This window comes from Pinus tabuliformis, chromosome 3_1 (genome assembly GCF_031772625.1).
Source record: "Pinus tabuliformis cultivar Carrire ecotype Pingquan chromosome 3_1, CPIR1, whole genome shotgun sequence".
Classification (NCBI taxonomy): domain Eukaryota; kingdom Viridiplantae; phylum Streptophyta; class Pinopsida; order Pinales; family Pinaceae; genus Pinus; species Pinus tabuliformis.
This window is the reverse complement of record NC_142301.1, coordinates 167,457,620-167,470,821: the sequence shown is the minus strand read 5'-3', so window position 1 is coordinate 167,470,821 and position 13,202 is coordinate 167,457,620. Positions and strand designations below refer to the sequence as shown.

At 40.8% G+C, this 13,202-nt stretch overlaps 1 protein-coding gene across 3 annotated transcripts in view; it reads left to right on the top strand.

The window, feature by feature from the left end:
• The window catches only part of LOC149186320 (protein PTST homolog 2, chloroplastic-like), a 148,389-nt gene that overhangs the window by 11,444 nt on the left and 123,743 nt on the right, over window positions 1-13,202 (top strand). For all 3 annotated transcript variants that reach the window (XM_089410964.1, XM_089410962.1, XM_089410963.1), the window contains exons 2-3: window positions 5,801-6,002; window positions 6,093-6,394. In XM_089410964.1, the coding sequence (XP_089267090.1) occupies window positions 5,801-6,002; window positions 6,093-6,394 (504 nt within the window). The remainder of the gene's footprint in view (window positions 1-5,800; window positions 6,003-6,092; window positions 6,395-13,202) is intronic.

Here is a 13,202-nt window from a genome sequence, read left to right as displayed (position 1 = left end):
AATGTACAGTAGGTAAAGGTCAGGAACATGAAGATCAGGTAAAGGAAGAATTTTCCTGTTGTCTTATCAAAATTGGGCATAAAGTATGTAACGGTGTCATCTATCAACTTTTGTACTAAGATATATGGAATTTCTCCCAGACCCTGAGCCAATGCATATGGAAAGGCAGCATACATTCCAGTTGCCTTCTCATGATAATATATGGTTCTTTCTACAGAAACTACTGGCTGTACTGAGGACGCATTACTGAATCCAACAAACAAGACAGTAGAAAAGAATGCCCCCATCACATTGAATACATCTTGAACTGTATCTCTTTTTGAGCCATGATCCCAAAATACTGAACCAACGATGAATGCACACATTGTTGAAAAGAAAATCCTAATCACATTGTAGTGGGGGTTCCACCAATATCACACATTTGTTTCCAATAGCATGCATGGACTGATTAAAAATACTTTGCGCAAACTGGGTTTGAAATAATGGTCTCAACTCTGGTACTAGAATGCTTAACTCTTAAATTAAAACCTCTGCTCTCTTATAAAGATCTGAATTTTTGTACATCGTTGCAAAGTCCCCTCCAATATGCTATTGAGCTGCTTGAGTACTGATTTCAAGTATCCACTTGGCTGGATTATAACCATATTTGATTGCAGGCACTCCAGTAATTGCCTTCAGTATGTAAATAGGCCTCCCGAACATCCCGTATATCTGAAGATGCTAACAATGCATTAAATGCCTCAGCTGTATCAATGACCTTCCAGTGGCCATCCTCATGAGACAAAAATATTCGACCAGATCCAGGATCATTCCCTGAAGAACATGTTACAAATTGCCAATAGCGATTATGTCTGCGATCTTGGCCCAGAGGAATTGACCTATAAACATATAACTCTCCCGCCTTCAGTCCTATGGAAGCTTTTAAACGTGCACGTGATTTTTCAGTTGTATATCCAGTTTGCTGTGCCATGGAAGCTTCCTAGATAAATGAATTCTCTTGCAATGGCAAACATTTTTCCACTGATGCATTAGAATTTGCTGATGCTGACAAATGGTTTGGAACTGAGATCAGGTCTGCCGATGCTTCACATTTGGGTTGAGGGAAAACAGATGCTTCAGTTCCCTTGATATCCATTCCAACAAAAAGGGCTCTGCCCACCCTCAAATGCAGGATTATTATTAGTTCCTTCAGGCTTTATTCCCCTGAGAGCTTGAGAGCTTGAGATCTTGAAAAAAGTTCTTCTTCTAGCCGTCTTCTATCACTTCGTGCATCTGCCCACATTTGGCACTTAAAAGCGTTTGCAGCTTCTAATCGTTCTTTAAGCACCACACGTATGGTATTGCCTTCATTTGCCATACCAAGTTCCAACCAAACAAACAAGAGCATTTAAGTGCTCTTCAACACTCAGATCAGAATATTTCCCTTCCATCAGCCCCTTTTGAGACCATACGCTGAAGAACATTTTGAGTATCCTGTACAAATTCCAAGACAGATAAAGGAGATGGCTCTGTCTCAGTAGTCTCACAATCTTTTGACTGATCATTATCTGGGCTTGCAGGAGGGCTAAGAGGAATCTCCTAAAAATGGCGTAGAAATATGGACAGCATGGCATGAAACGTGGGTCTCTTTGAAGGCTTAAACTGTAAACATTCACCAATCATCTTTCACAGATCTCCTGGGATTCCAACACCAACAACACTAGCATATTCTGGTGGCTGCTCCCGACCCTTGACAACAGGCCTATAGATCTCCTCTGGACTTGGGTTATTCCACGGAATTGCTCCAGCGCACATCTCAACCAAGGTGCAACCAAAAACTCTAGGCATCAGACTCTGAAGAAATTCCATTTTCCTTATCCCAAAAATGTTCAAAGAAGACTTCTTGAGTGGTTCCCAAGCTTCTGGGGCTGTATAATGAGGATTTAACATAGTATACTCGACACATGAATGTGTCCTTGTCACATCATCCTCTGGGGTTGAGCGAGATCTTCTGCATTGAGGTTTCTTCAAAATTTCTGGAAGACCAAAATATGAAACCACTGCTCACCCTCTTGTATCTATAAAAGGTCTGATGGTTTCAGATTCATACATGAGACACCTGCTGCATGAAGCTCTGCAACACCACGAGAAATATCTGCACCATATCTTCAAAGAAGTAACGCTGTGTGGAATCCAGCAGTCATATATAAATTCTGGAGTCCATCACGACTTTTGACCAAACGTTGACAACCTTCGAGGAAGAGAAACGGTGGTTTTGTTAAAACCGAGAAAAGAATGCGGAGGGGGGTCTTAGTGGTAAGCGGTTTTGTGCTGGAGGTCCCCACAATCCATATGGCGCTGCCATGTTTGAATAAGTAGTTTTGAAGAAACCACCAATTGCGGACCCTCGCCCCCTCATTTAAACTTCGAAAAGCAAGGGGGTTGCGCAATTCAACTATTACCTTTGATTTATTAGCACCAGTCTCAGTCGTTGAAAACTGCCCAGACGTTAACTTATATGCATTTTTTGTGTTTACGCAATCTGTGAGATATATCCCACATCCACCAGGTCGAGAGACTTCTTGGCTTTTATCTACAGCAACAGTTGCATCTCTTAACAACGCGTAGTGCCCCACAACACTCCTTGTGGGCTGCTTTCTTGGCTTGGCACTTGTGCTGGGCGCCGACTTGGTTTGTTGAAATTCGTTGTATATACATAGATGAACTTGGAGATTGGGCATGCACCCTTTTTAATTTTTTTTTTAATAATAATTCTATATTAAAAATAAATAATTTTATAAAAATTGATATTTCTATAAGATTAAACTCTTTTATAATATAAAATTATTATTAAAATAACCGAAGAATTAGTATATGCATAGGAACCATTTTGCCATTTCAATTTGCATATGCCTGAGAATTTAGCTGGGAGGCAGACTGGCAAAAATTTTGAAAATTTTGAATTTTTGCCACTCTTTAAAGATGTCGAAAAAAGTTACAACAGGTGGCATCCATCAAGTTCAAAGCAGGACCTTGACGGTTTGTGTATGTCAGTCTTGGAGATAATGGACATTATTAAAATAGTGTATTTCTCAAAGCAGGAGCATTAGCTTCAGGTGTGGCCTCTATAATGATGACTGATCTACTTCATCATTTTTGTTCAAAGTATGACTGTAGTTGCATTATTGATTTAACAGTAAATATAGGGCACGCTTTGAATTAGTAACAAGTATAAGCTATGATGCTGCTTGGCCACAGGTTTGTGGAGACCTCGAATGTTCTCTGCAAGTTACATGTTTATTCTTCTTTTTAAATCAGTAATAAAGCATCATTATATTATATTGGAGTTATTTATGTAGAATCTAGATTACAAAATTTGTTCAGGTGAACGAGTAGGGATACAGTGATACACCCTATTATGGCCTCAGCCATCAACAAAGTCATTTATAGACCAAGTAGATAACCATATAATCTAGATTGCATTGTAGCTACCTGACAGAAAATGAAACCCTAAACTATCAGACAAAGCAGCCATGCAATGCTTGTGGGTCAATGATAAAAGCAGTGCTGACAGTAGATAGTATATGGCCTGGCAATAAATGTTAGAACAGACAGTAGAAAGTGGGTAGTTAGACAAAGTAGAAGATAGACAAATGAATGCAGGACTAACTGGCATTGACTGACTCCCAAGCTGAGCATCAACCTCCTTGGCAATGGTCTTCTCAGCTGCAAGCACACTCTGTTGGAAATCACGATTGCCTTTATACCAAAACCTGCGGCTGTTAGTCGATGATCGCATTGCCAAAGATAAGGATCTACGAGAGCAGTTAGTCATGCCGAACACACGGGCAGCTCTGGTTTATCCAATGTCCAACAATCTCCCCCCAATGCGAGTCGGGTGTGTATCAAACTGGTGACCTATGCTTTTGAGACCACTTGTTGGGAATCACGATTGCCGTTAGACCAAAATCTGCAGGTATTAGTCAACGATTTCATTACCATAAATAATGATCCATAAGAGGCGGTTAATCCATGTCATGAAACTCATGGAGAACACTGGTTTATCCAATGTCAAACAATCTCCCCTTGCATGAGCCGGGTGTGTATCGAACTTGTGACCTATGCTTTGATACCACTTTTTGGAAATCGTGATTGTCATTAGACCAAAACCTGCAGGTGTTAGTCAACAATTGCATCGCTAGAGATAAGGATCCATGAGAGGTGGTTAGTCCATGTCACAAAACACATGGGGAGTGCTGTTTTATCCAATGTCCAACACACTCCTAGTCTGAAGCTTGACTAGCCTAGCGATGTTTTTGTGAAGTGCCACCAGATTTTTTGTGATGGGCTTGAGGGTCAGCTTAAGGAAATTCAGCATGTCATAGACAGCGTCTCTGTATTTCTTTTGGGCATCTATCCCAGCAGCCATGAAGTCCCTGTTGTGCCACTATATCTCCAAAATCTGCTTGAAAAGGTTATCCTTCCAGTTGTGTGATGGGTATCCTTAAGGGGCACACATGAGGGTTACACTTCAACCCAGCTAACCTCTTTTTCTTCCTCTGGCCTCCTGCTCTAGCTGCTTGACCTCCTGCTCCAAAAGCAGAGTGCAGATTAGCATTCATCATCTTGAATTTGAGGGAATGCCCTCTTCAAAGATCGAGGGGTGATGCCCAGCAGCCGTATTCTTGTGCTTGCTGGAGCTTGAGCCCTCTGAGACAGGAGTGATCTCTCTTGCACTCCTTTTCCTTGGACAGCAAACTCACTTCTTGGCAGTCCTTGCAGAGGCTTGATACATCAGCATTGAGGGGAGACTCATCCTTTCCTAAGCCATCATCATTTTGCCAGATGAGAACGGGGCTTACCCTATCCATCCTTCCCCATTGCTTGTTGTCTGAACAGGAAGCCTTGTAGAGAGAGGAAGGCAGAGATTTCCCACAACTGAACTGGTCTTCTAAGATGATCAAAGTGCAATAATTTGAGAAATCTGGCCTTCCATTGAAATAAAGGTTCCTTGAGTGCTCACAGCAGAGAAAAGGGACTTTGTCATGACCCGCTTATTGCCAATGCCAATCAACTGTCCTGACTCATGTGAGAAGAGAATATCATATTGGGTTGAAGTGATGAGCAGAGCTCAACCTTGTGCCTCGCTAAACTCATCGGAAACTCATCATTTGAGGGTGTGAGAAGGTGTTAGTTGTCTTTTACCCCACCTGTCACCATCATCTTCAGTTTTCACCCCATCCAGGACAGGTCTCAATTTTATTCTGAAGAGAAGCCTTTGTTTTAATTAAAAGAAAGAACCTCGGCAATTTTCAAAGGCAAAACATATTGTAAATTAGATGATTAACTTTGATCTTCTTGGCATTTAGGCAACTAAATCATTCACTTGCTTTTGGATATTGTGAAGATGTGTACAATTTGGCTTATATAAAGGAAACACAAGTCGTCAAACTTGAGCAAATTCTGTCAGCACATTGTAATCTTGAGAAACTGTTATAGTGATGTCTTTATTTTATTGCTTTTTGTTTATAGTATGTGCAGTCATCAAGCTTCTTTATTTGCTCAGGTATTCAAGGTTGATATTTGGTCTTCTATTAGCTGCTGCAATCTGCAATTCATTTTCTCCTTGTTCAAGATTTATGCAATTGGCCTTTATCACATTCCCTATATTATCACATATATTTAGTTTGGGTATTTTCTGATTTGTCTGAGAGTAGAAATTTAGATATCTACTGCATTTTAAGTTTAAACATCTCCCATGGGGTAAGTGCTGTTAACTCTGTTTTTTTAATTTGATATACAACATTCTTGCATGTAAAAGTCAGTAAATGGCAAAAGAAAAGCGGATTCCAGGATTGTTGGATCAAAAGAAAGTGAAGGGGCTTTGCGGAGCCTTGAAAGAGATGCATCTCAGGCAGAATATGAGAACACAGACCTGGATTTTGGAAACAATTTTATTAAACCAAGAGGATGGGAGAGGCCAATATTTGAAAGGATGGAAAACAAGGAAGTTGAAACTAAAGGTAGTCCATTTACAGTATATCGAATGAACTTTTGTAATTTCATTTCTTTTATCTAATTATTACTTCACTTATGAGAAGCATGATATGTAGGGGAGCAAGGTTTCTCAAGAGTATTTTGGCAAAGGCCAAGAAGAACAGGGCAAAATATTTCATCGCAAACCATGCATATAGATGACAAAGCAAATGTGGTAGTGGACAAGATTGATGGAACAACTGACAAGATGCCGGACTGGAGGCTAGATGTCAAAAGAACCTACAGTGGAGATTCTCAGAAAATATATTCAAGAGATGCTCCAAATACTATTACATCACGTATTCAGAACCTTGAATTCCAGCTTTCTTCGACTCTTGGTTTGCTGAGATCTGGAAAAGATGCCACTGATGTAAATAAGGCAAGTTATCTCACCTTTTCAATATTAATCTGTTTAAAATCGACAATTATGGCAAGTACACCAATTGCCAATTCTGCATTTACTTTTATTGCAGTTTATATCTGAAAGCTGCATCTTGAATTGTTGTGAAAGAACTTCATATCTGTTAAGTTTTGGTATGTTCTATGCTTAGAGCAATTTATTTCAATTTTCACATTTAGCTCAATATCTTTTCTAGATTACAATCACATCAGCATTAAAGTAAACTGCAGATAGAACATAAACATAAATCGCAGAAGACAAACCAAGACAAGAGGACACAAGATGTGGCGCTAGCCAGGGACAAACCCCACAATGTGGGGAAACCCTTGATCAATTCTTCTTTTATGCTTTTCAAATTTCAGCAGAAAAAGTGAGAGAGATAGTACATTTACAATAGAAGTTAACACTTTGACTTTTGATATCTGCAGAGATCAGTTGAAGACATATTGCTTCAACTGATTCTCTAAGGTGACTCCTTCACCTATCATAGTACTGCATCTCGTCCATTTGCTGCACCTTACCGTGTAGCACCATGCTGCCCCATCACAGTGCTGGACCTAGATGACTGAGGTGCTCTCATCTTCATGCTACATCTTCCATGGTCTCATTCATCATCAAGCTGCCCATGCTTATGATTACATTCATCATGATGCTGTCCATGCTCCATGTATCATTGTGCTGCCCATGCACATGATCTCATACATCATGCTGTCCATATTCATCATGCTGCCCATATATATCATGCTGCCTATATACATCATTATGATTTCACTGTGATTGGGCTGCTACAGCGTCCTCATCACACCTCCTAGGTTAGGTTATGACTGTACCTCAGAGACATCCGAGATGGTGACCTTGCTGCTGCCTTAATTTCACTGTGGCCAGATTACTTCTAGTTGGACTGCGGGTGAGGGCTCTTTAAGAACAGCGGATCAGGCCTGTGGAGGACACTTAGGACTGCGGATATGATGCATATAGAGCCCTCCTTGACTGCGTTCAACATGTCTCTATAACTGCGTTTTTATTCCTTGAATATTGTGCATAAGGTCTCCCTTTATTAACTGCGTAAGGTCTCCACACTGTGCATACATATTTTTGTGTGTGTGTCTCTATTACCAGCGTACTGATTTGCGTATTAGGGCACTATTACCAGCGTACTGATCTGCGTATTAGGGCACTATTACCAGTGTATATATGTATATTTTTACTGCGGCTGATCTGCGTATTAGGGCACTATTATCAGCGTATATATGTCTCCATTCACTGTGGATAAGGTGTCCATATTTACCTGCATATATCCTTATCATGAACAGCGTGTATTGATCTCTATTGCTGTGCATATATATCGCCATTGCTGCGTATATGTATCTCCATTGCCTGCGTATATGTATTGCCTTTGCCTGTGTGTAGACATCTCCATCTAGGATTTCTTCCATAACAAACAGTGTATAAGTCTCATATGTCTCTATTATGAACAGCATATAAGTCTCCTTGATCTACGTTGGATTAGGGCATCATTTTAGGGCATCCTTCATTAGTGTATCTCCTTCTCCAAAAACCCAAGACGTGGAGAGGAGATCCCATAACGAATGTGTATCAAATGACTTAAAGTCTTCTCTTATTTATACTAAAAATGTAGGTGATGAATGGACATGACTATTGAGCTTCTGAGCCTACATAAGATGCTGGCCAACTTGATAATTAGTCTTATAATACAAATAAATTCATAACTTCATAAATACTTATCGGAATCAGATGATCTTTAGATCAATTCTACACCTCTCGATGAGAGCGATCCAATAAAAATATCAGCTGCCATAAATAAGATGACCCACATGGAGTTTGGCCCTAGTTGCCAATTTCAACACTCCCTCTCAACTAGGGAGAACTCCATCTGCTGATCCATATGTTTGACTGTACTATCTCTGCCATCAATGCCTTGCACTGCTCTGCCCAGCTCTGCTCAGCTCTGTTGGCTCTACTTTGCTCTGCTGGCTCTGTTTTGCTCTGCTCAGCTTTGCTGGCTCTGTTCTGCTCTGCTCAGCTCTGTTGGCTCAGCTCTGCTCAACTTAGCTCTGCTGAACTTTGAAGAAGAAGAATTGATCGAGAATGTCTCATACCATTCTCCACTGACCCGAAGTTAGTCTTAGAGTGCGTACCACTGGTCCCAGACTAGTCTCAACCGACCCAAAGTCAGCGTCATAGTGGGTACCACTCCTACCACTAGTCCTAGATCAGTCCTCCACTGACCCGAAGTCAGTCTCAGAGTATGTACCACTGGTCCTAGACCCGTCTCAACCGACCCGAAGTCAGCGTTATAGCAGGTACAACTCCTACCACTGGTCCTAGACCAGTCCTCTATTGACCGAAAGTCAGTTTCAGAGTATGTACCACTGGTCCCAGACCAGTCTCAACCGACCTGAAGTCAACGTCATAGTAGGTACAACTCCTACAACTGGTCCCGAACCAATATCATTGATCCCAGATCAACGGAGGTCATCCTAGCATAGGGAGTATGGTAGATATAGCGATGCATCCATCGATACTATTATGGTCCCTATCCTCATTTTCTTGCTCATTGATCAGATGAGGGGTACTTCCCATGAGTCCCGGACTACATGGGTAGGATGCCTCGACAGGAGAACTAATCAATCCTGTCCTCATAGGAGAACTAATCATCCTGCTACACAATCGCCATGGAGAACACATCATCCAGGCCTCACAGGAGAGCTAATCATCCTGCAACATAATCGTCATGGAGAACACATCATCCAGACTTCACAGGAGAACTAATCATCCTGCTATATAGTCGTCATGGAGAACACATCATTCAGACCTCACAGGAGAACTAATCATCTTGCTACATAGTCGTCATGGAGAACACATCATCTAGACCTCACAGGAGAACTAATCATCCTACTACATAGTCGTCATGGAGAACACATCATCCAGACCTCACAGGAGAACTAATCATCCTGCTACACAGTGGTATCCAATCAGCTCACTGAAGAGCTTTCGTAACCAAACTGCCTCTCAGCTAGCCATGTTAGCAGCAATATACTCTACCTCGGCGGTGCTCAAAGCTACCGACTTCTGCTTCCTGCTTATCTAGGATATCGAAGCAGATCTCAAGGAGAACCAACGCTGAGAAGTGCTCTAGTGATCCTCCACATTGCCTGCCCAGTCAACATTCAAATAATCATGCAGTTTTCATATTTTCGGCAGTGTATCTTAATCCATGAGAAATTGTGCCCTGAAGATATCTCAGAAGATTCTAGGCACCAATCTAGTGAAGTTCAACCAAACATGAGCTCACCATACTAACTACAAAACATATGTCCGGACAAAGGTTCACCAAGAACATCAATGTGAATGAGTTTATGAAACTCAGAGGCATTTCCCAAATATGGTCCGACATCACTACCATGTAACTTCTGAAAGTTAAGATCCTTGAGGTAGTCACAGGTTTGCAGTTTATATTTCCACATTCGAAATCCAACTCTCTCTGTCTCCTACAAATGAGAGGGTCTACACCTGTCAGACATAGGTGTCGGTATGAGAGGTCTATCATCCACAACCTTCGAGTAATGGTTTGGATCGATTTCACTCCTAGTGAATCTCAGCTTCATCAGACAACTATCAATCCTCTCATACTACGCCCGAGGTGTTTTGCTTCAAGCCATAGAGGGCTTTCTTCCACCTGTATACATGAGATTCCGATCATGAATCTCAAACTCCTCAGGTTATTCCAAACCTGTGGACCTGTGGCATGAGGGGAATGGTCCCCTTTTAAGATTTTCCTTTGGTACATCTCAGACATGTACCTTCATGTTCCTTTTGAATTCAGGCATCCCTGTCACCATCTGACTCATAGACCTCTGGTGCTGTGTCAATGGACATGGTCCCCAACGGACTTCCCGCAACTTGATACAACCATGAACTTGAAAACATCTTTGAAAAATCTATTTTCAAACACGTACCTTTCCATCGATGAGTGCTACCCTGAACCCTTGACTTTCATTTCTGAAATGGACACCATGTTCTTTTTGCGATCAGGTACATAAAAGTGTTTCTGTAAATGAATCAAGTTACCCTCATTGAATTGAAGGATAACATTCCCAACATCCTTTCCGGGATAGGTGGCATCGGCTCCAAGTATAATTCCACGATTGTTTCCATCTTTACCAAATTAGAGAGTGTACCCATCTATCCGATGAAGACCCTGGGGTTCCTTGCTTTCTCTGAAAAGTCAGCCGTGTCCTTGATGACCTGCATCTTTGCTATTCGGACACTCCTTCGCATAAGGGCCGAATTTATTGTAACCAAGGCATCTGCCTTTCCTTCCATCCTTAGATCCGAACTTTCCAATGAAGTGATCTTTAGGTAGGCCTTCAGAAATTACCGCTGCACCAGTCTGATAATATTCTCTGCTTCGACTTCACCCTGGGTGAATTATGAGGAACCCATTGATCCTTTTGTCTTGTCCCAACTGTCTTTGGTGATTGCTCTTTCACTCTTGCTTGGGCATTGTCTTCACCTTAGCTTTGATACCATGTTAAGTTTTGGTATGTTCTATGCTTAGAACAATTTATTTCAATTTTCACATTTAGCTCAATATCTTTTCCAGAATAGCAATCACATCAACATTAAAGTAAATTGCAGATAGAACATAAACATAAATTGCAGAAGACAAGCCAAGACAAGAGGACACAAGATGTGGCGCTAGCCAGGGACAAACCCCACAATGTGGGGAAATCCTTGATCAATTCTTCTTTTATGTTCTTCAAAGTTCAGTAGAGAAAGTGAGAGAGACAATACATTTAAAATAGAAGTCAACACTTTGACTTTTGATATCTGCAGAGATCAATTGAAGACATATTGCTTCAACTGATTCTCTAAGGTGACTCCTTCACCTATCATAGTACTGCATCTCATCCATTTGCCACACCTTACCGTGTAGCACCATGCTGCCCCATCATAGTGCTAGACCTAGATGACTGGTCACTGAGCTGCTCTCATCTTCATGCTGCTCATCATGTTGCGTCTTCCATGGTCTCATTCATCATCAAGCTGCCCATTCTTATGATTACATTTATCATGATACTGTCCATGCTCCATGTATCATTGTGCTGTCCATGCACATGATCTTATACATCATGCTGTCCATATATATCATGCTGCCCATATACATCATTATGATTTCACTGTGATTGGGCTGCTACAGCGTCCTCATCACACCTCCTAGGTTAGGTTATGACTGTACCTCAGAGACATCCGAGATGGTGACCTTGGTGCTGCCTTAATTTCACTGTGGCCAGATTACTTCTAGTTGGACTGCGGGTGAGGGCTTTTTAAGAACAGCGGATCAGGCCTGTGGAGGACACTTAGGATTGTGGATATGATGCATATAGAGCCCTCCTTGACTGCGTTCAACATGTCTCTATAACTGCGTTTGTATTCCTTGAATATTGTGCATAAGGTCTACCTCTATTAACTGCGTAAGGTCTCCACACTGTGCATACATATTTCTGCGTATGTGTCTCTATTACCAGCATACTGATTTGCGTATTAGGGCACTATTACCAGCGTACTGATCTGCGTATTAGGGCACTATTACCAGCGTATATATGTATGTTTGCACTGCGGCTGATCTGCGTATTAGGGCACTATTATCAGCGTATATATGTCTCCATTCACTGTGGATAAGGTGTCCATATTTACCTGCATATATCCTCATCATGAACAGCGTGTATTGATCTCTATTGCTGTGTATATATATCGCCATTGCTGCGTATATGTATCTCCATTGCCTGTGTATATGTATTGCCTTTGCCTGCGTGTAGACTTCTCCATCTAGGATTTCTTCCATAACAAACAGTGTATAAGTCTCATATGTCTCTATTATGAACAGCGTATAAGTCTCCTTGATCTACGTTGGATTAGGGCATCATTTTAGGGCATCCTTCATTAGTGTATCTCCTTCTCCAAAAACCCAAGACGTGGAGAGGAGATCCCATAACGAATGTGTATCAAATGACTTAAAGTCTTCTCTTATTTATACTAAAAATGTAGGTGATGAATGGACATGACTATTGAGCTTCCGAGCTTACATAAGATGCTGGCCGACTTGATAATTAGTCTTATAATACAAATAAATTCATAACTTCATAAATACTTATCGGAATCAGATGATCTTTAGATCAATCCTACACCTCTCGATGAGAGGGATCCAATAAAAATATAAGCTGCCATAAATAAGATGACCCACATGGAGTTTGGCCCTAATTGCCAATTTTAACAATATCCATCTTCTCTCTCTTCACAAAGTCCAGTTTATTCATGGCTAGAAGTTTGTCATGCCAATGGAACATTTGGATAGTGTCTGAGTTTGCTTCCTGTTATTGATGTGATTGTTACCTGAACGTCTGTTTTCACTTATAAGATAACAAGATGAAATAGTTTCTCAAATAGATTGAAACTTATTGAAGTTGAGACACAGTGGCTCATAAGATCAAAATCATTTAAGACAATTTTTTTAATCTCTATTATGAAAAAACAATTACACAAAGAATCCAAGAAATTCTAAGAGAGATACTTTTTAGATAAACAAATTGAGAGAGCACATGAGCTTTTATCGTGTAGGAATGGCATAAACCCTAAGTGCATAAACTCTAATATGATTGGAATGTACTTTATGTCATTAATACAAGCAGCATGGATTAGACTAAATGAGAAGTGACTTTATTACTATGCCTAAGCCTATAGTGTAAATGACTGCTATGAACTA